Here is a 25,347-nt window from a genome sequence, read left to right as displayed (position 1 = left end):
CACACGCATACACACACACACAGTGAGGAGAGCAAGTATTTCATACACTATCGATTTTACAGGTTTACAGTCCAAGTTTTAATCATTTTTATAGGTACTCTTCAACTGTGAGTGACTGAATCTAAAACAAAAATCTAGAAAACCACACTGTGTGATTTTTAAGTAATTCATTTGCATTTGCATGTGTGTATATACAATTTCTAAATAAAGTTTAATATTATTGCATCCTCTGAAGTAATGTGAAATTAGTAGGATAACCCCTTACACTTCTCAGTGTAAGTGGTTGTCAAGTCTCAGTTGTATGTTTAATCTATAATAATCTAAGCTATGTTTTTATAAAAAAAAAATTTAAATCCCTCAATGTTAACATATTGCCTTTTAGAGAAAAACTGAAATGTTGATCAACACCTCCCTCTTCTGGTTAGAAAGGTGGCTCACTGCTTTTCACAATGTGCATTGAATGAGTAAAAATACATAAATGATGATAAAAAAAAAAGTGGGATAATAATAACAACAACAGTATTATCCTGAAATAAACAATGCAACTGTATATTTCACTTTATAATATGCTGGTTAAAGTGTTGGCTAAAAAAGGGCCTTAAAAATCTTTACTAAACGTGCTTTGGATAATTTCGTTGTTTTTTTTTTACCTGAAAACAATGAAAATAAAATAAAAGAATAATAAATCAAAGAATAATAGATATAATTAATAATGATTAATTAACAGTTTTGCAATTTTATTGAAAAGATGGGCGTCAAAAATCTTCAATAAATGTGCTTCAGTTTTTTGTTATAAAATAGAAATGTTTTTTTTTAAAATGTTCTTATAGATGTTTGTATTTAATACAAAAAAGTTCAGAATCAGATTTGCTAAGAACATTTGTCTTCCTGACTTTGACTATTTGTGTACAGGAAATTTGGTAAACATTTATTTATAAAATTTACTTATTTTGGGACAGTTGAATCATTTCCTTGTGACACTTAAGAAATGCTAAAATATAAGCCCTATTTCTGGACAATCATTTATTATTTCTTTTTTTTATTTTTACCTCTCTAATTAGAGCTAAACATGTTTTTAAAAACAACAGACTGTTCTCTGTCAAAGTGGTGCATCAGTCATAAAAAGCTGCAACTTTGAAACACATGACACAATGAAAACAAGTGTATTCATGTACCGTGATCTAAAACATTTACAGAGCTGCACAGCATCAGCTTGAGGAGCCTTAGAAAATGAGAAGAAGCTTTTATGAGTTTATCTTCCATGACACATGAGAATGAAAATTGTACAAGATGGGATTTACAGAAATGTAGACAACTTCTGTTTAGAAGGTGGCAAACACCTTGTTTACCAGTGAAGAAAAACTTGTTTCTGACTCTTATTGTTTTTTTGTTTTTTTGTGATGTAGCACTAAAATCACATTAAGGCACAAACAGTTATTTTATGATGCCATGATGTACTTTACAAAAGCTTCATAGTTTATACAGCCATTAGCATCTTCTTGGTTTTGCATTAGCTGCTCCACTTCGTCCTCTCTCATCTTCTCACCTGAAAGCAACAACACCATCAGCTGAGTGTGCATCATTATTGCCACTGTCTTATGAAATCAGCTCACGCTTGGAGGGTTCGACTCACCCAGCGTTGCCAGCACATGTCTGAGCTCAGCACCCATCACTGTGCCATTCCCCTCCTTGTCAAACACCCTCAAACCTTCAACAAAGTCTTCAAATGTCCCACGGTCCTTGGCCTTGCAGATGTGTTGGTAAATTGGGAGGAACTGGTCAAAGTCAAGCATTTTGGTCTGCATATCTGTTGAAAGTATTAAAAAAAAGGGGAGAGAGATGTCTGTTCGAGGTGACTTTTGGATGATGTGTGAAATAACCATTAATTTTGGTCTTTCATTAACATAGATAGTTGGCTTTCCTGCTCACTTTAGTTCACAAGCTGAACTTAGGAGCTGTGGTTGTGAGAAATGTTTCTATGGCATTTTATGCTAAGTCTTTCTAACTTTAGTAGTTCTTTCTAACTTTAGAGTTTTGTTTTATTTATCATTCTCCACTGACTTGCTCAGCATAACCTGGTAACTTCCTTTAACAGGTCAACTGGTCCTGAATCCAATGTGAAAGCTACCAAATATCCAAAAACCCAGTACCAGAAGAGGCCAGCCCCACTATCCTTTTAAGAAGTGACCTCCAGGCAGACAGAACAACTGCTTGAGCAAAAGCAGCACTGTACAGCCAGGAGAGAGACAGAAGGGTAAGCAAAGCTTTCAGTGGAAGTAACTTCATTGAACAGAATAGATGATAGCTTATAATGTTTTATTCGTAAAGTTCTGGGCCAGTTCCACAATTTTGAGTTCCTTTCTTTTTCCCTCAAAACGTGCTGTTAGGTATCAAAGCTCCAATTTACTACTCAAAATAACCGTCCTCCTAACATCTAAGAAATAAAGAGATACTGTATAACTTTCAGGGTTATAATCAGTTTAGTTCTAATAGAAAAGAGGTCCTGACCCATTCTAACTCCCAGACAACAAGCGAAGTTTAATAGAAACTGTTTGTTTTGTTATGGTTTGCTTTCTTTATTAGTTTATTGGACTTCCTGTTTGACTTTAGCTTAATCTGTAAGGAAAAAAACTTGATTAATAATAGACGCCGTTAGAATTTCATAGTTTGTTATTTATTTTATAATTAATCAACAAGGGATCCACTATTCTTCTTTATGAATGCATTTTTTTTTTTTTACTTAATATGATTCATGCTTCAGATTTATTTGACTTTAATAATCACTGAGACTGGGGTTAATTTCTCAACATTAAAGACTTTTAAACTAGCTGGCAGTGGTGAAAAAATGGATGACTATCACCAATCTGATCCAAGATCAGAATAACTTAGATTGTCATACAACCAACCTTCAGCTTTGGGCTTCCCAAGGACATACATGATCTCTATATTAGTGGGATTCTGGCCCAAAGCCCTGATCAGGTCGCCACATTGGGCGTAAGTTATTTTCATCTCGTTGTTTGGTGTTCGGTCAAACAGCTGGAAAGCATCTTTGAAGTCTGTAAACAGAAAGAACAGTTAACATTCTTTCAGATTTTTTTAAACTAATTTCTGTGTCATCGGCGAGCATGTGCAGGTCTTTCTAAAGCACTTATCTATAATGGCATGCCTCAGATTAAAGGAAGTACTGCAGCTTCCCTGAAAGGTTCCACTCTGTATTGACTGACATGCACTTCATATTTCAGAGGACACTGACTGAAATTGTAAGTTATAATAAAAAAAACACAGCAATAGCATGTTTTAAATCTGGAGAATCAACAGCTGTTGCTAAATGTTTCTCACACCCTGAGGAGTGTGGTGTGCATACAACCATTCATTCTCTCTATAAATAGCTCACAGCCCGTGCAACACAAAGAATAAATGCAGCAGCCTTCTAAAGCCTCACCCTCGAGTTGTTCCGGGGTGAATTCCAGCTGGGAAAAGACAAACCAAACAGAGCAATTAGAAGACACTGATCATTCAGAGCAGCAAAGAAAAATGTTATTAAAAAAAACTAAACAAAACAGAAACGTCTGCATAATTAACCTGGCTCTTTTTTTGTCTTATTCCAACATGCTGACCTGATAAGTTCATCGTTCTTGACCTTGGATCTAATTGCCCTATTCTTATCACACTGTATCTGGACACTACTGCTGGCTTCATTTGAGCCTATTTTTGGGTGCATTTGGTGGTAAAGAGTGGGCACTGGTGGCCTTTTTCTTTGTTATTTTTCCAAAGCAGGCAGACAGGAAGTGGGGTGGAGAGAGGGGAAAGACATGCAGCATAAGTACCCGGGATTGGGATTGAACCTCCGGACAGCCGGTGTCGAGTACTGAAGCCTCGGTTTATGGGTCACACGCTCTTTCGCTACTCCATACATTACGCCTTAACAGTGGCTTTTAATAATGACCACAATGTAAAAGAGTTAAAATGACAATAAAAGTAAGCATTTTTGTATTTGCCAATATAATTCAGGCGAAACATACTTTTTCTTACATGACGTTTTTTGTAACATGAAGTCATTGTTATCTGCCTGCCAACCTATCAATCATAAAATAAGATGACAAAGGCTTGTTTCTGTAAAAAACCTTTCCTGATATAAAAACCATCAGATCAACTGAATAAAAATAACTTTTTTTTTTGTTTTTCGCTGCACTTTCAAAATAAAACTGTTTGCAATTAAGCTCTCAAAGTCTAAAAGTAATTTTTGTTTCTCAATGGCAAAAAAATTAAATAAAAAATTAAAAGTACAGATACAAAGAAAAATACAGAAAAAGACAAACTTAAACATCATGATTCTGACCCATTTTCATGTTATTCTAATAACCTGAGAAACAGGACATCCATTCTGACTGCAGGGCGTAGTTTATAAGTGACCTTGGATCCTTCAGCCCATCCTTACCACGTGGACTCCTGTGCTACAGTGGACCTCATTTAAATATATTTTTAGGTGCAGCTTTTTGTTGTTTTAAACATCTTTTTGATGTTTAAAATTCTATATATTTTTTCTAAATAAATTATAAATTTGTTTTGGTATACAATTCAGAGATATATTCTGTTTCTGTTAATTGAAAGATTTTTTCAGCTTGAGAAAGGGTAAATTTTTACAACTCAGGATTAATATAAAGTAAGACTGCAGAGCCATACACTTGTAAATATAAAAATTTAAAAATCCTGCCCGACATAAAATAATCATTAAAGCTGAATAGCTTTTCAATGAGATATTCATCTCTAAAATAAACTCTTGTTTCTCTATTATTTCTTACTTTCTAAACATTATGTACATTTTGACCTTCTGTAAGATTCATCAAGTCTCTATTTAATGTCTGGATTTCTACAAAACCTCAAACCACGAACTCTCCGGGACACTTTGAGAAAACACCATCCAAACCTTATCTAAGCATGTTTCAGGATAGACGGAGATGGCTATAATTATCTATATTTTTCCTTCTTCCCAATTTTTCAACTCTCTTCCCCTCTTACAAATAGCATGGGTGGTCTGCTATTCACAGAAATAATAAAAAAGTAATATTTTGTGGCTTTAACCACACTCTATTGTAACACATCAGCTTGCTTGACCTGAAAAAAACATTCCCCTTCTCAGAAAGGGGCCAAGTCAGCAAAAAGTAAACTTGCAATGGTGTTTAATGCACTAGTTAGTCTGCCTCTGTGCCTGACACTGAGACAAGCTTACAGCTCCCTCTAATATCTCTTATTTGGTAATGTGCATTTGTAATTTCCAAGAAATTTTGCAATGATGTGAAATTAAAGAGCTGAGAATAATTAGCTGCAGTAAAATGTTAGGCTCGCACCACCAAGTTTAGATCATTTGAGGTCTCTGATTGAACTTGATTGGAAACATTATTTTGTCTAAATAAATCAACGTAATTCTAAGCTAAACCAAACAAATCATATGGCTTTGCTAAATTATATTGTTTTACCGTCACTGATGCCGGGTCAAACTCAGGAGTCTTAGGGCGCTCAGGTTCTGGGGGCTTGGGGGCCGCTGGTGCAGCAGGCTTTGGCTCTTCCTTCTTCTTAGGGGCCATTTCTAGAAGCACTCAGGACTGACTGTGCATCAAAATGCTGGTCACTGTGGACAGAGGTGGGCGATTAGGTCCCCTCTTTATCCTCTGGCCACAGGTGTCACCTCCACCCCCCTTCCGTGCCCAGCCAGGCAGCGAACAACAGGGAGAGGACTATAAAAGGATATGGCTTTGTGCTTCTATTTAGGACAAACGTCTGTTGTTCTCTGCTCTGAGTGTGTGTGTGTGTGTGTGTGTGTGTGTGTGTGTGTGTGTGTGTGTGTGTGCGTGTGTGTGTGTGTGTGTGTGTGTCACACACACACACAATCTGTGTGTGTATGGAAAATTATATTAGTTGAAATCCCAGGACAACAACCTTCTATTAAACAGGCTATTTTAATCAGCACAAGTGAGACCTCATGTATATTCACAGATCTTCAACCACTGACCTTGTTCGATGAAGTGTGGCAGTTACTAGCAAGGATGGGATGAAGAAAACGATGATTGTCGAACACGAGAGAAAGGTTTTTCAAGTTCCTTCACCCACAATGAAAAATGATGAATGGCAATTATTCTTGATTACCATTAAAACTTTCAAGTGAGAGAAGGTTATTCACAAGTCTTTATGATGATGGTTGTTTATCTCATATGATGACAGGGATTTACAGGGCTCAAATTTAAATCGATCTGATCTCAGCCTTTAGACCCTCAAACCAGCCACTCAAAGGCCTAGTGACGAAATAATAAAAGTTTATAATGTTATCTTTGTGGAGTCATCATTACAACTCAAGTGAAAAAAGTGCCTAATGTTTTTGTTGTTATGGATTAAAGATGATATAAGTAAGAATAATTCAACAAACATTTAATCAAAATGCTGATTCACTGGAGCGTTGAATAATAAGGGTCAAGCATCCCATCTATATTGACTTCATAGCTCTTATGGTTTTCAGAAATGACAAGTTCTAGTTAACATATTACTTTCGGGGGCTACCAACAGCCCTTGATACAATGCACTCACATACTTACACGAGGATCCAGCTACATGTCAGCATGTTTAGAAAAAAAAACAATATCTGATAAATCTCCTTTGTGTGTATCTTCTTCAATTTTCCCAATAATTTCAAATCACACTCACTTGTCACAGTCCCTCACAAAGGGTTCATTGTGATTTTTTACACAGACTCCAATATATTTTTTTGGGATTTAGTGTAATAGATCAACATAAAGTAGCAGACACTTGAAAAGAGGATTTAAAAAGCTAAATTAAAAGATTTATTCTACAAATGAAGCATGCATTTGTATATAGCCGCTGTTATTCTGACACCCCTAGATAAAATCCAGTTCAAGTAATTGCCATGAGAACTTACCCACATACTAAATAGAATCCACATGTGGCAATTTGTTTTTCAGTATAAATACAGCTGTTCTGTGAAGGCATAAGAGGAAGAAACTAATGGAGAACAAACAGGATCATAAAGTCCTAGGAACAGCAGACAGGTCGGAGATAAAGTTTTAGAAAGGGTTAAATCTGGGTTAGGTTATAAAACAACATCCCAAGCTTTGAACATTTCACAAAGCAATGTTAGAATAATCATTCAAATATGACAGCATGATGGATGTCCACCTAAATAAACAGGCCTGTATTGGTGGCCATAAATCAGAAAGCAGCAAAATTGTTCATAGGTACTCTGAAGGAGGTGCAAAGATGCACAGCTCAGATGGAAGAATCTGTCGACTGGACTGGATCTATTAGCCATGCACTCCACAAATATTCCCTTAGTGCCAGAGTGGGAGGAAGAAAAACATTGTTGGAAGGAAGCCAGAAGCAATCCAGTTTGTAATTTGCCACAATCCACATAGGGGAAACAGAAAACATGTGGAAGAAGGTGCTCTGGTCAGATGACACCAACATTTAACTTTTTGGCCTACAGGTCCTTCTCAAAAAATTAGCATATTGTGATAAAGTTTATTATTTTCCATAATGTCATGATGAAACTTTAACATTCATATATTTTAGATTCATTGCACACTAACTGAAATATTTCAGGTCTTTTATTGTCTTAATACGGATGATTTTGGCATACAGCTCATGAAAACCCAAAATTCCTATCTCACAAAATTAGCATATCATTAAAAGGGTCTCTAAACGAGCTATGAACCTAATCATCTGAATCAACGAGTTAACTCTAAACACCTGCAAAAGATTCCTGAGGTCTTTAAAACTCCCAGCCTGGTTCATCACTCAAAACCCCAATCATGGGTAAGACTGCCGACCTGACTGCTGTCCAGAAGGCCACTATTGACACCCTCAAGCAAGAGGGTAAGACACAGAAAGAAATTTCTGAACGAATAGGCTGCTCCCAGAGTGCTGTATCAAGGCACCTCAGTGGGACGTCTGTGGGAAGGAAAAAGTGTGGCAGAAAACGCTGCACAACGAGAAGAGGTGACCGGACCCTGAGGAAGATTGTGGAGAAGGGCCGATTCCAGACCTTGGGGGACCTGCGGAAGCAGTGGACTGAGTCTGGAGTAGAAACATCCAGAGCCACCGTGCACAGGCGTGTGCAGGAAATGGGCTAGAGATGCCGCATTCCCCAGGTCAAGCCACTTTTGAACCAGAAACAGCGGCAGAAGCGCCTGACCTGGGCTACAGAGAAGCAGCACTGGACTGTTGCTCAGTGGTCCAAAGTACTTTTTTTGGATGAAAGCAAATTCTGCATGTCATTCGGAAATCAAGGTGCCAGAGTCTGGAGGAAGACTGGGGAGAAGGAAATGCCAAAATGCCAGAAGTCCAGTGTCAAGTACCCACAGTCAGTGATGGTCTGGGGTGCCGTGTCAGCTGCTGGTATTGGTCCACTGTGTTTTATCAAGGGCAGGGTCAATGCAGCTAGCTATCAGGAGATTTTGGAGCACTTCATGCTTCCATCTGCTGAAAAGCTTTATGGAGATGAAGATTTCATTTTTCAGCACGACCTGGCACCTGCTCCTGACCTGAACCCCATAGAGAATCTGTGGGATATTGTGAAGAGAACGTTGAGAGACTCAAGACCCAATACTCTGGATGAGCTAAAGGCCGCTATCGAAGCATCCTGGGCCTCCATAAGACCTCAGCAGTGCCACAGGCTGATTGCCTCCATGCCACGCCGCATTGAAGCAGTCATTTCTGCAAAAGGATTCCCAACCAAGTATTGAGTGCATAACTGTACATGATTATTTGAAGGTTGACGTTTTTTGTATTAAAAACACTTTTCTTTTATTGGTCGGATGAAATATGCTAATTTTGTGAGATAGGAATTTTGGGTTTTCATGAGCTGTATGCCAAAATCATCCCTATTAAGACAATAAAAGACCTGAAATATTTCAGTTAGTGTGCAATGAATCTAAAATATATGAATGTTAAATTTTCATCATGACATTATGGAAAATAATGAACTTAATCACAATATGCTAATTTTTTGAGAAGGACCTGTATATGCAATGCAAAAGACTTGAGTCTTGGGCAGAGGTTCAACCCTAGCAGGAAAGCAACCATTAACATACAATGATGCATTGGAACGGTTTAGATCAAATCATATTCATGTGGCCCGGCATTAACTGATAAAGCCCTCCAGTAATTGTAATTGAGGCTTTGTGACAAAATCTGAAAACTGCTAGTCACAGATTCTCTTCATTCAAACTGAGCTGTTTTACAAGGAACAGTGAACTAGACTAGACATACCAAAATACTTACAGATGTGACTGCAAAAAAGGGGTTTCTGTAAAAGGGGGCTAAATACAAATGCATGACACACTTTACAGCTTTTTACTTGTAAAACCTTTTGAAATCAATGTATTATTTTCTTTCAATTTCACAATTATGCCCTTCTATCTGTTGATCTATCCCATAAATTCCCAATAAAATACTGTGGAGTTTTGGTTGTAAAGTGACAAACTCTGAAATTAAATACTTTGCCAAAGCATTGTTTTTCTGCTTATTCCACCTAACACCAGTCATCAATCTAGAAGTATTTACAAAGACTTGTGTCATTATAAATATTTTTCATATCAGTAACTCAAATGCCGTTTTTTTGGCATTAAATTTTATACTGCCTTTACAAAGTTTTAAAAACGTATCAACAAATCTGTAACTTAATAAAACTTTTCAGTGAGCACAGGTTTATAAATAATGAATTATGTGCTTTACATCTTAAACATATCATCCATAGTGGTTAATTCCTTTGAATCACAGCTGGACATCTCAATTCATATTCCTAACAGCAGGTAAGACCAAGATAATAATGATCTTTTTTTGCAGTTGCTGTATAAGGATTGAACCATTCAGCAGGCAACTTCACTGTCAGAATGAGTTGTATTGCTAAATAAATTTGGACAAACAAATAATTTTTGTTAATCCTTGATGTGTGCAGTACTTGCACACATCAAGGATTAATACTATATGGTATTTATGGCAATAAGTTTGTAAACATTCAAGACTGCTTCTAGAAAAAAAAAACTCAAATCTCTCTTGCATATGTAAAATTGATTATGCTGTGGAAAACTCAAACTGTAATGCATAAACAAATGCAAAAAACAAAACATACAAAAACATTCAACAAACCAGACAATGTAAATCAACTATATTACTTATAATAAAGTTGATTTCCTGATTGCCTTAGACAGTTTTTGTTTCATTACTACCTTTTGATGTTGACAAAGATGGCACTAAACCATTATCACCAATCAATACTGTTAGGCGTGGTACAATGAAGGACCCCAGAATGCAGACAAGCAGGCAGCATGACGGTAAGCAAAGAAGATATCATAACAAAAAACTCACTCAAAAGAAGAGGCAGGAACCAAAACAATAAACGGGCAGGCAAGACAGGCAAAAACAGACATGGGCAGGCTGGCAAGACAGGCTTGGCATGACGAACAGGACACAGGTGACATGAACTGAAATGTTTCCGCAATGATAACTGAACAGATGTGTATACATGGAGTGTGAACCAGGTGGAGCAAGGAGACAGATTAGCTTGGAGCAGGTGAACCGAATAAAGATAATTGACAGACAGAACAGAACGTGGCAGGAGCAAAACAGACTCTTGAATACAAACTAACAGAAACTAGAAAAACATGAAACTAAAGTATTACCAGATCCAAAAACCAAACTTGACAAAACATGAACTAGAAGACAAAAACTAAAGCATGACCAGGAAAATAATAAACAGAAGCATGATTCAAAAACTGTGAGAAACATATAAGACAAAAGCAGAAACCAAACAACCCCAAATCATAACAAATACAGAAAATGATACTTTAAATCAAATTCACAAACACAAACACACATATACAGGAAAATGTCCTCACTTTGTCAAAATGTCCTCACTTTGCGATAAAAATGCAAAACGTAGTTCTCACTCAGCAGCACATACAAGAACACACACACACACACACACACACACACACACACACACACACACACACACAGACAGACATGTACACACTGATCAAATAACAATTGCTCCTGTTTTATCTCCTCTGCACTGTTTGTGGTCCAGTCTGTCTTAAGCTAAATATGCCATGAGACATTCTGAAATTATCCCTACATAAATACATTTTAAATAAATTTTGACTCATTGCCAAAGGTGGTTCCTCATTTTCTGGAAAGAAACAGATGACTAAACTGGCTTGTGATAACTGAAACTAAGATATAGATGGAAACATTTTATGTCAATCTGAGTATAAAAAGGAGTTAAGCTTGCATAGGTCACTGTCAACCCCGTCTTCTGTTGAGATGTCCATCACTGATAGGCTGCAGCAACAATTTACAACACGACCAGCCGCATAACATCAAGATCCTAAAACATCTAAGACCTGTGCAGTTTGCTATTTTAGCTTTGGTCTGTTGTTCAGGTGGTATGTTGCTTGGAGGGCCTCCAACCTGTGCACAAAGCCAATTGTTATTCCAACATTAGACGACCTTGAGTGCAGCTGAACGGACCCTGGATAAATACACTGCTCTTAAATAACTACCCCAAAATAGCAAGAGATTTCTTCTAATACATCCTCCAAAATTTCATAATTTTGTTTTTAAGAGAAAGTCTCAGTCTGAATATGTATGGCTTCTGAGGAGTTGTGTCTATGAATGACTGAATGTGCTATAGAGACAGCTCTAGAGGAAAAATAATGGGCAGAGTACAGTGGAGCAACTTAAGTCAGGATATTCTGTTGGATAGTTTTAATGCTGGGTGTGAATATTGATTCAAAACTTCAACATTCTCATTATTGATTTAACATTTAGAGGATTTAACTCTATAAAATTCTCTACAATCAGGATGACACCGCTCCACAGAAATCATTCACAAGAGCTCAGGATACAGGTTGTCTATGCCAGGGTTAACATTTGTGCTGTAGTTGAAACACCAGATGAATTCCTGTTTGATGTGGTCAGCGTGTTGTCAGCTGCACAAGTTAGTGAGTGTACCGTAGAGAGGGAGCGTGTAATTAAACTGTCACCTATCCAACTAAGACTTATTGTAGGACCCAGTCTGCAAAGCTTAGGCAGAAACCATGGCAGCTTGAAGGCGCTTACCACAGGCTGTGTTTCTTGGCAATAATTCAGTTTATAAAAATAACATCCTTAAATAGATTTTTTGGGGGGGGCTGGTGGATGATGACACTGAAGTTGTTTCTGATTCTGCACTAAATTGAAGGGCTGGTTCTGTTTTTAGAGAAAGAGTCTCAAAGTTTGCCTATAAATGTGTTTTTTCTTCAACACACCTAACCCAAAATATTAGGAGATTAGCAGTTCACAGGACCAGAGACATATCCAAACGTTTCTTGATCCTGGCCCTTAAGGGTTGGAGTTTGAGAAAGTCTAGTTTTTATTTGACCATTTGTAGAAAATGTTTTGTTGGCAGGCAGGCGGGTAGGTTGTGTGTCTAGGGGCAGAAGGAGGTGCTTGCTCAAGGCGCCATTCATGGAAAAACCACCACTGATGATGAGCACATTACCAGAATCCCAATTTACATGTTTTTAAGTACAGTTGTTATGAGGTGTTTACAACAAACCTCCATCATCAAAAGTATCTTCACTGTTATTTAAAACTAAACAGTATTCATGAGTCAAATATAGCAGTCTGAGAAATAACACGGAACAGGTTTAATCAATACTTACTCAAGATGTCAGTCTTCTGATCTTTGTTAAACCCTGTAAGCATCTTTGCTGTGAAGCAGCCAAGAGAACACATGAATCATGCTGCCCTCCTCTGGTTAAAATTAACTATGAAGCTGAGAACTGTGGTTCTGCCCATAATATCTTATTTAAGTCATGATGTTTTTCCTAAACTTAAATACATACTCATCTTGGGAAAAAATAGAATGAACTAAACATATGGATTCCTGTTGAATCACCACAGATTTTTTGTAACGCCTTCAAGGCAGCCTTTTATGAAACTATCTGCACCTTAGTTTGATATCAGCCCAAAATACTTAATTTTCCATGTCTTTGCACTCATGGTATCAAAGGTCAAAATGGAAAAAGAAAATATTTATTTTATGTTTGATCATCTGGAGGGATTTCTATTAACTCAGCAGAGCAGCGGGATGCCTCTCTGCAGTGATTACAATGTTTTCATGGCCCCTAGCCCAAGAGAGTTAAGGCAGTGCTGGAAAACAAAAGTGGCCACACAAAATATCGACACTTTGGGCACAATTGTAACATTTTTGGACATTTTTGATAGGACAGCAAATTTATACTGTTACACAAGTTCTACACTGACTGGTTTATATACTTATCAAAATGTCATATTTTCATTGTTCTTCCGTGGAAAGATACAATAAAATATTTACAAAATGCGAGGGGTGTGCTTACCTTTGTGAGATACTGTAAATATTTGTACAAACCTTTAGGTTTGTTACCACATGCCAATTGATTATGATGTGTTCTGCATCATACATGATCTTCACAGTGCAGAGAATGAGCTTTGAAATGAAGCATACTGTGATGTGTATTCTCATGTATGAGTTAGTTAACATACAGTACAGACCAAAAGTTTGGACACACCTTCTCATTGAAAGAGTTTTCTTTATTTTCATGACTTTGAATATTGTAGCTTCACACTGAAGGCATCAAAACTATTAATTAACACATGTGGAATTATATACTGAACACAAAACTGTGAAACAACTTAAAATAGGTCTTATATTCTAGGTTCTTCAGAGTAGCCACCTTTTGCTTTGATTACTGCTCCGCACACTCTTGGCATTCTGTTGATGAGCTTCAAGAGGTAGTCACCTGAAATGGTTTTCACTTCACAGGTGTGCCCTGTCAGGTTTAATAAGTGGGATTTCAAGCCTTATAAATGGGGTTGGGACCATCAGTTGTGTTGTGCAGGAGGTGGATACAGTACACAGCTGATAGTCCTACTGAATAGACTGTTAGAATTTGTATTATGGCAAGAAAAAAGCAGCTAAGTAAAGAAAAACGAGTGGCCATCATTACTTTAAGAAATGAAGGTCAGTCAGTCCGAACAATTGGGAAAACTTTGAAAACTTCAAGACTGTTGGAAAACCATTTCAGGTGACTACCTCTTGAAGCCCATCAACAGAATGCTAAGAGTGTGTGGAGCAGTAATCAAAGCAAAAGGTGGCTACTTTGAAGAACCTAGAATATAAGACATATTTTCAGTTGTTTCACACTTTTTTGTTCAGTATATAATTCCACATGTGTTAATTCATAGTTTTGATGCCTTCAGTGTGAAGCTACAATATTCATTGTCATGAAAATAAAGAAGACTTGGAATGAGAAGGTGTGTCCAAACTTTTGGTCTGTACTGTACATGAACAATAACACTTTCCATTCCCACGTTCATCTTCATATTCTTACAGATTTCTTGTTTATTTGTGTTTTTTCTTTATATGTCTTCCTTAAATCATCAAATGTTACATTCACTTCTAGTTTGAGAAGAATGTTTTACAAATTCCTAAAAATAGATTATTTTTCTAGATATTCTGATTTATTCACACAATCCCAATGACAATGATGGGAACACCGCATATGTGTTCTAGAAAGCCAACGTTTTGATGACATTTGTTCCTTTACTCTATTTCTAAAGCACCTTGGAGAGACCTGAGTGGGGGATGTGTCTAAACAACACAAGTTTATTGAGAAGATGAGTTGACCTGAATCCAGCTGAAAATAGCTCCCCATGAGGTGTTTCTGGACTTGTTTTAAGACAAAGGGCAGGTATTGACCATAGCCTTCATGAAATTTTCAGACTATAAATCATAAGGAGAGTAAATGGAAAAGAAAAAAAAATGAGAGAGGAAGGAAAAGTCATCTTAAATCAAATTCTGGGCTCACTTTGGCAGAGGAACATGTTAGGATAGTGTAATCTGTTCTATGTTTTTAATATCAGTGTAATTAATTTGGTTGTTTGGGTTATGAAAAGGGATTAACTTTAGATAAAAAAATACAAATTTGCAAAATAAACAATTAAATGTTTAAATGAACCATAGCATGAAGCACACACATCGTCCACTAGAAATACAATTGTTTTAAAGTTGGACAAGTTTGCACAAAAAATGAGAAGTTTGCCATGCAAAGGGACCAGTAGAACCAGATAGACGTATATACAGAGACCAACAGTGATGAGCTAATGCTGCCAAAATATGGTGAAAGTCATCTCAAATTAGCACAAATGGCAGCAGATGAAGCAGAGAATAAATTCATCTCCCAAGTGTTTCGGCTGTCTTGACATGAGCCTGGGTCAAACCTTCTGGAAGACAGCCAATTATGCACACTGACATCTGATTCTTATTATTTCGGTGATAAAAATGCAAGAAACAAAGAATGTGGATGGAATTGAGGTTATGATGACAGCTTTCCATACTCTGTCTAGGAAAATTATCCCTACTTGACACAAATGGGTCAGGTAATAATCATCTCGTATACTCCTGCATTCGTTTAAAATCTGCCTCTTGATAATACGCACTGATGTGGTTTGTTGCCTGAAACAGCTATAAATTGCCAAGCATCTGAAATAGAACAATGATTGATAATATGAGAAAGATAATAAATTATAATGTATTGGGGATAAGACAGATAGAGATATATAGACTGCTGTCGGTGCAGTGCATGGTTCCTTACAACGCAGACAGTTTGGGCTGGTGGATATTAATCATGCCAGATGGATGTCAAGGATCAGAAGCACTGTGTGTCTGTGACAAACATTATGGTGAAGGCAGGAGCTGCATGAAGCTGCAGTAATTAACTTAAAGGCATGTTTAACCTTTTAGAGAAACCTATTAAAAGAAAACAGGAAAAAGAAGAAGACAGACCCCTGTATACAAATTAAAAATTAAGTGGAGATCTCATGAGCACAGTTTCTCTCTGTTTATCATCTGGATATTATTTCAAGTTTCACACGGAGGCATTTTGGGTCATCATCTTCTGCATGGCAAATTAACAGTCAGTCAGAACTTTGAAGTATTTGTACGATATTTTACAAAGTGCTTAATTACCAAAGCTCTGAATAACATACCAGGGAAGAAAGCCAGAACTCTGATGGAGAATAGGTGATGAGACTGTGCACAGATTATATGAGGATACTGAACTAAACCCATGCAAAGAAACAGCACAAATAATATTTTGGGCCAGACCTTAAAATCTTCTGCTGCTGAGTAACAAGAACTGCAAAATATCTTTATGATATCTCACCAGCAGGATATTGTTCCAACACAGTTTGCCTTGTTTGTTTTAATAACGTACTGAGAACAGTAACCTGGCCTCACACCTTCTCTGGACCCTCTATGGTTTGCATTCCTGGCCAGCAAAATTATGTAACTGTATTTCCTTCTCCTGAAGAAATACGGTTAGACCGCAGTCCAGTACGTTGACTTCACATCAGCCCACAGCTAACTAAAACAGTATTAAGACACAACAGCAAAAAACTGCATCAAATTAAAACAGGCATCCCTCAGGGATGTATACTGAGTCTGTACTCTGCTAACACATTGCTAAACTCTGAGATTTAGTACAAAACACCTCATTCAGTTTCTAATGACACAGGTGGGGTCCAGCTACAAACAGTAAAATATATTTAAGAGGTTGCATGGTGGTTGGATTAAAACTTCTTTTTTAGTGTCAACAAAGCTAAAAAGCTATTTAAGCACTTCAGGTAAAAAGCTGGGGCTGGCTAGGCCCCTCCAGGACATTAACGTGTTTCTTCTTTAGCCACTCATTTAATGCCTCGGTAGTATATTTTCTGGTCTTTTTCATACTGGAAGACCGACCTGTGACCTCTCTTCCTCGTTCTAGCTGAAGGAGAAAGATTTTTGCCTGAGATAATATGGTGCATGGCCTTGTCCACTGACTCATCCTTAGCAGAAAAAACTGTCTCAAGGCATAATGTTTCCACCTCTGTTCTTCAATTTAATTTAAATTCAGTTTATTTATAACCTATAATTGACTGTGGGGATGGTGTCCTTCATTTATGTTTTCTTATTCTACCTAAGGTGGCGGGAAGCTGATGCCTATCTCCAGCAGTCTATGGCCAGGAGGCGGGGTATACCCTAGATAGGTTGCCAACCCATCACAGGGCAACACAGAGACTTACAGGACAAACAACCATGCACATACTCAGTCACACCAAAGGGAAATCTACAAATATCAAATAACCCAACAGGCATGTTTTTGGACTGTTGGAGGAAGCCGGAGTAGCTGGAGAGAACCTAAGCATGCACAGGGAGAACATGCAAACTCAATGCAGAGAGAACCCCGGCAGGTTGTCAAACCCAGGACCTTCTTGCTGCAAGGCAACAGTGCTACCAACTGCTACCAACTTATTATTGTTGTTATTTAGTTTATTTCTTAAAGGAATATCAAAACAGTCTTGACCCCAAATTGTGTCCCATCTCTAACTTTGGGAACCTTTGATCTAAATCATTCTATTGCAGCTCAGGACGTCTGTGTAAGGTCGTTATCCTGCTGGAACATGAACCTCTGCCTCAGCCATAAGTCTTTTCCAGCTTCTAAGAGGTTTTTGTCAAGGATTATCCCGTATTTACCTCCATTCATCTTTCCATCCAATCTGATTGGCCTCCCTGTTACTGTTGAAGAACACCATCCCCATAGCACCATGCTGCCACCACCATGTTTTAGTGTTGAGATGGTGCGTTTAGGGTGTTGTGCCGTGTTGGTTTTCAAGCACATAGCATTTTGCACGTTGGCCAAAAGGTTCGGTGTTCATCTCATCTGACCTGAGGACCTATTATATCATCCTTAGTGGAAGTGCAGTCTGGTTTTTCAAGATAATATTTCTCTCATGGTTTGATTGTAAATACCACAGACATTACATAAGATGTGTATTTTTCTTTCTGCAGCCTGGTGTCAAACAACTCATGAACCAGTACCATCCATGACCCAGTGGTTTGGGTCCTATGCTGTACAAGAGCCAACGTCCTTCTATTTTTGGATGATGGATTGAAGAGTCTCAATAAGATTTTTAACTACTGTTCTCCAATAAGGCATTCATATATTTGCAAAGAGTTTACACATACAGTATGTGATCTCTATTTGCTAATTTGGGGTATTCTGAAGGCAGTTAGATGCACTGGATTTTCTTTAAAGATATAAGAGTAAAGTAGGTTTTAATGCATAATATGCTTTTTAGATTTTTAATTAGAAACCTCTTTCCGATTCAAATGTTTAAAATGGCTCATTATGACACATACAAACCTTCAACTTCACGTCTGGTTTGGGCAACTAAACCTTTCCACAATTGCTTTAAATAATGGTAACGCATTATAACAGAGTGGTTTTGAATCATTGCATAGTAGATTCTCTTTCATCTATTTGCAAACGTTAAAACGTTGTTAAAGGAGCCTACAGTTCTTACGTCTATTAGAATTCATCATCATATGGTGCCTCATCCGCTGCATTATGTTACTGTAACCCAATCCAACTGGATGCAACTTTTGAGAGACTGCAGGGGGAAAAAGCGGTTTGGCAACAGCCCTGCGATCTGCTGAATGTAGAGTTTGTTTTAAGAGTGAGAAAATATGTCATTTGGGGAGTCGTGGTTTATTCCAACGTAAGAGCGAGCGCACCAATGAGCGACTTTCACGCTCCACCCTACCTGCCTCCTTCCAGCCCCCACCTCGCTTTCCCTTTTCCATCCCCACACTCACTACTGAGCACGACCTGCCGATTTGCCACATCTGGACTGGAGACGCTTCCTAACACGAGAAACTTCAACTTTTTTGCGTTGACTCTGCGCAAAAACATAACAATCACTCAGGCGGTTTTGCGAATTTTCTGTCCGTTAAGGTGATTTCTCTGTTCTCTCGATAGTAAGTAGAGATTCTTGAGTCTAAGCTGGTGTTTCTTTCTCCTCTTAGTAAACAGAGCCCCGTTTGGGAGTTTCATACATTCAGTTTTCTGTTAGAGTGCAACGCTTTTAATTAGAGCTCTACACGTTTTCTGCAAATAACACATGATTTGGATCATTTTGGGAGGGAGGAAACGAAGGGAAGCGAGGCGCAGACGTACATCTGTTGAGTCTAAACACGCAGATTAAACACATTTATACTAATAGTTTTAAATTTCACTCTTTGCTCCTGTCATAACATCGTTAATATTTACTTAAAAAAAAAAAAAAAAAGTAAAGCCTGTCTGTGATTACTACGCTGAATGAAAGCGTTCATGGTGACATGAGTCAAAGGGAGCGAAGTTGTGAAATACTGCAGACACTGGTGATGGAGTGACACAATTGGAGCTTTTTTAAATTCTATTTATTTATTTATTTATTTATTTATATTTGTGTCTGATCCGGGAGAGCAAACTGGAAGAAACCAGAAGGCACAGAGCTCCATACTGAAGTGTTTAACTTAGTCTGCGGGTACATTTAAAAAGACCTAAAAATACAGCGTTGGTTTCTTTCCTACAAAGAATCATTTGAACTTCCCACCGCAGAGAGAGCGAGCGACATAAATAGTTCTGACATGTGGATGTAATTTCTGAAGAGAAAAAAAGCTAAGAAAAAAGACAGATGCGGAGACCATATAGTAGATTATAGGAAATTAAATCGAAGGCAGAGCGGACGATTACAGAGTTATGATTTCATAAGCCGCCAGGAGCGTCCACGGGCCAGATGGAGTGAAAAGACGCATCACGCTCCACTTTGAAGAGAGTTAAGAAGATTAAATAATTGCTTTTCGAGCTTCATCAGCTGCTTGTTTGAAGGACTCTCACTTTTGGAGGCAGAGTTGCCTTAGGGCCAGGGATGGGATCTTCTCTGCAGCTCCATAATCTGGACTTTCTTCTCATCTCACTCCTCAGCAGTCTGTGCCTGGTAAGTCAGTCATTTATTTGTCTTAAGCATTATTAGCGTCATTTTGCTGTGATGTTGCACATGTGAAGCTTCGAGGTCCAGATGTGGTTCCTCTGTCCAATGACAGCCTGTCTAAACACAGAGAAGGCAAACTATCAACTATTGCAATTCTCCTTGTGTTTTGCATGGGGAATGTTGAGGAACATTTATCTAGATTTTAGGGAAGGTTTAAGTAGACAGCCATATAACACTAGTGTTGTCATTGGCCTTGATTTCTAGTAAATTTCACCAATATGATTAGGTGTTTAGTTAAAGTCCCTTTCCACAAAATAAAAAAAGGAAATTGGCTTTTTGCTCATATGACTTCATTTTCATTAACTGAGCCTGTGCTACAGACAGTTGAATCAACAGTGTAAACTGTGTGACATAGAAGTTACAAACTAATCCCTCCAAACACACTTAATGTTTTGCCTTTTCATTTCTTCCTACTTCAACAGTTGTTGTACTGGTGTCTACGGCCGTATTTAGGAGATTGTGGGCCTCTGGGCTAGAGCCAGTTTTGGTGCCATACGTAAACAAGTTCTTTTACACATCCAATTAAAATAGACTAATAGTTCAGTACACATCAACTTTAGGGTTTATTGGTCTTCTGCACATGAAAAATGAGCGTTGCCCAGAATACCTTTGTATTTGTATTTTCTGAAAGTTCCATTTAAAGTACTGTGTTATTTCTAGAAAATATCACCAACTAGGGTTGCACAATGGCACAGTTGGTTGCACTGTTGCCTTGCAGAAAGAAGGTCCTGGATTTGACTCCCCACAGGGGTGTTTTTGCATGGAGTTTGCATTTCCCCCCTGTGGATGCTTGGGTTTTTCTCCAGCTTCCTCCTCCAAAAACATGACTGTTAGGTTAATTGGTCTCTCTAAGTAACCCTTAGGTATTAATGGGTGTGTGCATGGTGGTTTGTCCTGTGTTTCTCTGTGTTGCCCTGTGATCAACCAGCGACCCGTCCAGGCTGTACCCGCCTCTCACCCATAGACCGCTGGAGATAGGCACCAGCTACCCCGTGACCCTGTACAAAAGAAGTGGATATAGGAGATGGATGGATCTTCATCCATACAAAAAAACACACAACATGTTATAGTTAGTATGCCAGGCTTCTACTGTATGTTGGAATTTAAGACAGTCACTGAAATACACCATAAATAAAGTAGGCATGAAGCATGTGGCTAAAGCTTGCTGTTGCTACATCTGGTCAGAGGCTATGACCTAATTGTTTTTAAAAAGTTAATGCAGTAGTTATTTCTATGAAAACCCAACACATTAAAACACATAATCTGATATGGAATTATATGTTTTCTTTTCAAATAAAATTCTGTGTAAATTATTATTTTATTAAAATCTCTAATATTGGATGGACCCCCAAAACTTCAGAGCCCTGGGCCACTACCCCTGTAAGCACTTACTAAAGTCAAGCACAGTTTGTGACACAAGTGCTTATCTTTCAATGTATTTTCATCAACAATGACAATATATGTTTAAACTATACTGAAATCTCATGTGTAATTTATTTTAGATTTACATTATTTTGTCAAATCATACCTACTAACTCAACTCAACTTTTATTTTGCCTTGAGCAACCTAAAGTGCTTTTAGACACAGAGTAAAACTGATCTTTCTTACTTTCCAATGTTTTCTTGCTTATCAACTTTGAGGACCGTTGCAATGATGAAGATATAATCCACGCTAGCTACTTATCCTTTTAGCGGTCATAAAGGTAACCCTGCTTTAAAACTGCAGTGTTGAAACTATGGCGGCATGTCTGTTAGGCAGCTCACTGCAGGCTAGCTATCTGAGTAGATAACCTGAGTATTTGAACCAGCTAAGCTTAGCACCACTGCAACATATAGGTTTAGTGGGTGTTTCTTCTTTATTTTATCTGAAGCATACACATTAAAATAATAATTAAAAAAACATAAAAGAGTGTTATGGGTATTATTTTCTTGTTGTGGTCTGAAAAATCAATATGTTGCAATATTTCAACAGCGGTTGGAATAACTTGCTTTTTCTTTTCAAACATAAAGCAATTACATTATGTTATCGATTACTGTTAAAAATTGTCGTTAAACACAGTGACAGAGTCAAACTGTGGTATTTCTACGTAAGATTATACTGTGAGAATATATACCTTCCTATGCCTAGTGATCACACTCTTGTTCCATTGAGAGTTTTATTTCTCTTACATTAAGTGAAGGAGGCACCAGATTGTTTTGAAGCTCTCACCTGACTGAACTGGAATTGTCAAAATGCTTGATTTCTCCTGCTGTCTAGATTCACAGTTGGGTAGTTTACTTTAACACAGAATACTGTTACTTATAAATTCTTTTTTAAATATTGTCATAGCTGTATCTATAAAGCCTGCTGCACATGCACACACTGTGCAGGCAGAGCAGCACACTGTTGGTTTTGTGTATTTTGGCTGAAGCTGTTGTGCATTCAACAGGCAGTTTGCCCAGGCTCTGAGGTACAGTGCATTTTCCCAGTGATGTGGTCCATCACTGTGCCACAGTGGACCTCGGGGCTCAGTGGCATAGATGGCAGAAGAAAACAATTAAAATGAAACTGTATTTATAGCTGATTCAACATTTAGTCGCCAAAAGCACTGTCTGTGAATGATGTTTACCCATTTTTATGTTAGGTGTTTGCTCAGTCTTTCCCTCCACCCTAAAAAAAATAAGTTGTGGCCATCTAAACTTAGAGTGGAAGGTCTGGCTTTTGAAAGCAGAAATGGGGCTTTTCAAGTTGAAACATCCACTTGTTAAATTTCAAGATCATACCTTCCAGAGGCTCTGTACTGAAGTGAGAAAAATCCACAGATTTCATGCAGAAATCTAAACACGGGGGAAACATTCTGACATTATTGGGTTTTCCACATTCAGCATATCTATCTAAATTAACCGACACAAGTAGTGGAGTAACCATTATTGTATTTTACACCTCAGCAGGCAAGCGGCCGTGACAGCCGACAGACCAAGCATTAGCTCACAGCACCTTTGTTCGGTGTGACAGGCTGCCTCGCGCTATTATTACATTTATTAGGAGGAAGCAGGGCTTTCAGGAAACCTTATTGGGGATTTAATTTCTACCTCATGACTGTGTTTTCCTCCGTGATGACTTGCATGTGTCTGGATTCTCAGAGTGGATTCGTGCCTGCTCGCTGCAGACAAGTATTGTGTCAGGGCTGCATGGACAAAATGTAGTAGCAAATAATTTCATGTTTCACTGTGCGTCTGGGACAGAAAAACGTTATTTTTATCTTCTTTGCTCATTTGTCTTCCAAATTTTTTGAATGATTCAAAAATAAGTGAAACTGGAATTGTATTGCTGATAAAAAAAAAAGAACTTACACTATTCCCATATAAAAGCACAGTTGATGCTGATAGACATGATCAGTTTTATACCACAGGATCATGCTTGTTTCCTGCAGCTTTATCATAATGAATGCAACAAGAAAATGGAACACAAAGAACCTTTTCTGTTCCAACGCAGCTATTTAAATGCCTTTAAAATGTGTATATCTGTGCTTCTCATAATAACCTTTCCATACAGCTGCATTCATCTCCGTCAGATTTTCCCCAACAGAGTTTTATAATGCAGATTACAGTGCTGGATAATCTCTTTTCAATCTGTCTCTGGTAATTAGGGTCAACAGATATTTTCTCACTAATTTAAAATGAACTGCCAGTGGATTTGTAAAATGGGCTTTCATACTAAAACCTTTTTACATGCCTTTTTGACTGATATCCAGTATGAAGAATGCAAATTTTTTCCCACTTGTGTGTGTTTGTGTGCAGTATGTGAGTGTGTCTGAAGGGGTACAAAATGAAATATTCTAATTAATGTATTCCCTAAGTCTGCTTCTCACTGAGTGATGTAGATGAAACAGCTGAGACTACAGTCTGTCTGATTGCCTCTCTTGATTGGTCCTGGTTGTTTTTGTTTCAGTACAATTACTCAAACAGGAAGAAAAAAAGCAATGTACGAATCTGGGTGCTTATTTAATTCCATGTCATTTATTCTTAATTTGAATTATAATATTATTAATTATTTAATTAACATGCAGTTATTAAATTTCCAAACATATTTTTCCAATAAACATTAACTAATATAACGTTTTGGAGTAAAGATGTAGTTTTACAATTTAGAATTAAATAGTTCATATGACTATATGAACAAATTAGGACACCTTTGGACAGCCTTTATTTTTCTGACATATTTGGACATATGGATATTTATTATTAACTTTACCAAAATGGAACATTTCAAGTAGTGTAAATAAAATGTAAAATGTCTTTTAAATGTAATAAAAAAATATTTTTCTGGTGAGGAATTAATTTGCATTCCATGTCCCTGGAGCCAGCCTAAGCATCTGGGGATTGGACCGCCGAGGTCTCCACCTTCGTCCGTGGCCCAGGGGGAAGGAGCTATCGAGAGATATCGACTAAATATATAGTCGGGCTCGCCCCCCATGCACAGCGTGGGCTCTGGAACCCATCTCCTTGAGAGGGACTGGACTCTCTTATACTCTGGTGTGGGTTTGCTTGATGCCCCCCAGCTCAGCCGTCTTGTGTTGGGGTTTACCCCAGTGGATGAGAGGGTCGCATCCCTGCACCTTCAAGTTGGGGATAGGTCTCTGACTGTCGTTTCGGCCTACGGGCCGAGCGGTAGTGTGGAGTACCGGGCCTTCTTGGCGTCCCTGTCGGGGGTGCTGGATAATGCCCATCCCGGGGACTCCATTATTCTGCTGGGGGACTGCAACGCCCACATGGGAAGCTACGGTGACACCTGGAGAGGCGTGATCGGGAAGAATGGCCTCCCCGATCTGAATCCGAGTTGTGTTTTGTTATTGGACTTCTGTGCAAGTCACGGATTGTCCATAATGAACACCATGTTCAAACATAAGGGTGTCCATAAGTGCACTTGGCACCAGGACACTCTAGGCAGGAGGTCAATGATCGACTTTGTTGTCGTATCATCAGACCTTCGGCCGCATGTTTTGGACACTCGGGTGAAGAGAGGGGCTTAGCTGTCCACTGATCACCACCTGGTGGTGAGTTGGATCCGTTGGAAGAGGAGAAAGCCGGACAGACTTGGCAGGCCCAAGCTCATAGTGAGGGTCTGCTGGGAATGTCTGGCAGAGCCCTCGGCCAGGGATGTATTCAACTCCCACCTCCGGGAGAGCTTTGACTAGATCCCGGGGGATGTTGGAGACATAGAGTCTGAGTGGACCATGTTCTCCGCATATACAGGTCCTTCTTAAAATATTAGCATATTGTGATAAAGTTCATTATTTTCCATAATGTCATGATGAAAATTTAACATTCATATATTTTAGATTCATTGCACACTAACTGAAATATTTCAAGTCTTTTATTGTCTTAATACGGATGATTTTGGCATACAGCTCATGAAAACCC

At 38.2% G+C, this 25,347-nt stretch overlaps 2 protein-coding genes across 2 annotated transcripts in view; one reads left to right on the top strand and one right to left on the bottom strand.

Moving 5' to 3' along the window:
- Nucleotides 1-1,147: 1,147 nt before the first annotated feature.
- Nucleotides 1,148-5,646, bottom strand: myl13 (myosin, light chain 13). Its single transcript, XM_047368297.1, has 5 exons — nt 5,478-5,646; nt 3,443-3,470; nt 2,907-3,056; nt 1,634-1,807; nt 1,148-1,546 (listed from the first exon to the last, which is right to left on the bottom strand). The coding sequence occupies exons 1-5, from the start codon at nt 5,583-5,585 to the stop codon at nt 1,440-1,442; spliced, it is 567 nt and encodes a 188-aa protein (XP_047224253.1). The 5' UTR covers nt 5,586-5,646; the 3' UTR covers nt 1,148-1,439.
- Nucleotides 5,647-18,730: 13,084 nt separating this feature from the next.
- pth1r (parathyroid hormone 1 receptor) overlaps nt 18,731-25,347 on the top strand; it is an 81,657-nt gene continuing 75,040 nt past the window's right edge. Inside the window, exon 1 of the mRNA XM_047368968.1 lies at nt 18,731-19,890. Coding sequence (XP_047224924.1) covers nt 19,822-19,890 — 69 coding nt within the window. The 5' untranslated portion in view covers nt 18,731-19,821. The remainder of the gene's footprint in view (nt 19,891-25,347) is intronic.

Source organism: Girardinichthys multiradiatus, chromosome 6 (assembly GCF_021462225.1).
Source record: "Girardinichthys multiradiatus isolate DD_20200921_A chromosome 6, DD_fGirMul_XY1, whole genome shotgun sequence".
NCBI lineage: Eukaryota > Metazoa > Chordata > Actinopteri > Cyprinodontiformes > Goodeidae > Girardinichthys > Girardinichthys multiradiatus.
This window is presented reverse-complemented; position numbering and strand designations above follow the sequence as displayed.

Excerpts from the sequence above, each read along its gene's own strand:
- myl13 (XM_047368297.1), bottom strand. The coding sequence starts at position 5,585 with ATGGCCCCTAAGAAGAAGGAAGAGCCAAAGCCTGCTGCACCAGCGGCC. Across the intron at positions 3,471-5,477 it reads TTGACCCGGCATCAGTGACG|CTGGAATTCACCCCGGAACA; the intron begins GTAAAACAATAT and ends GTCTTTTCCCAG. Across the intron at positions 1,547-1,633 it reads ACATGTGCTGGCAACGCTGG|GTGAGAAGATGAGAGAGGAC; the intron begins GTGAGTCGAACC and ends TGTTGCTTTCAG.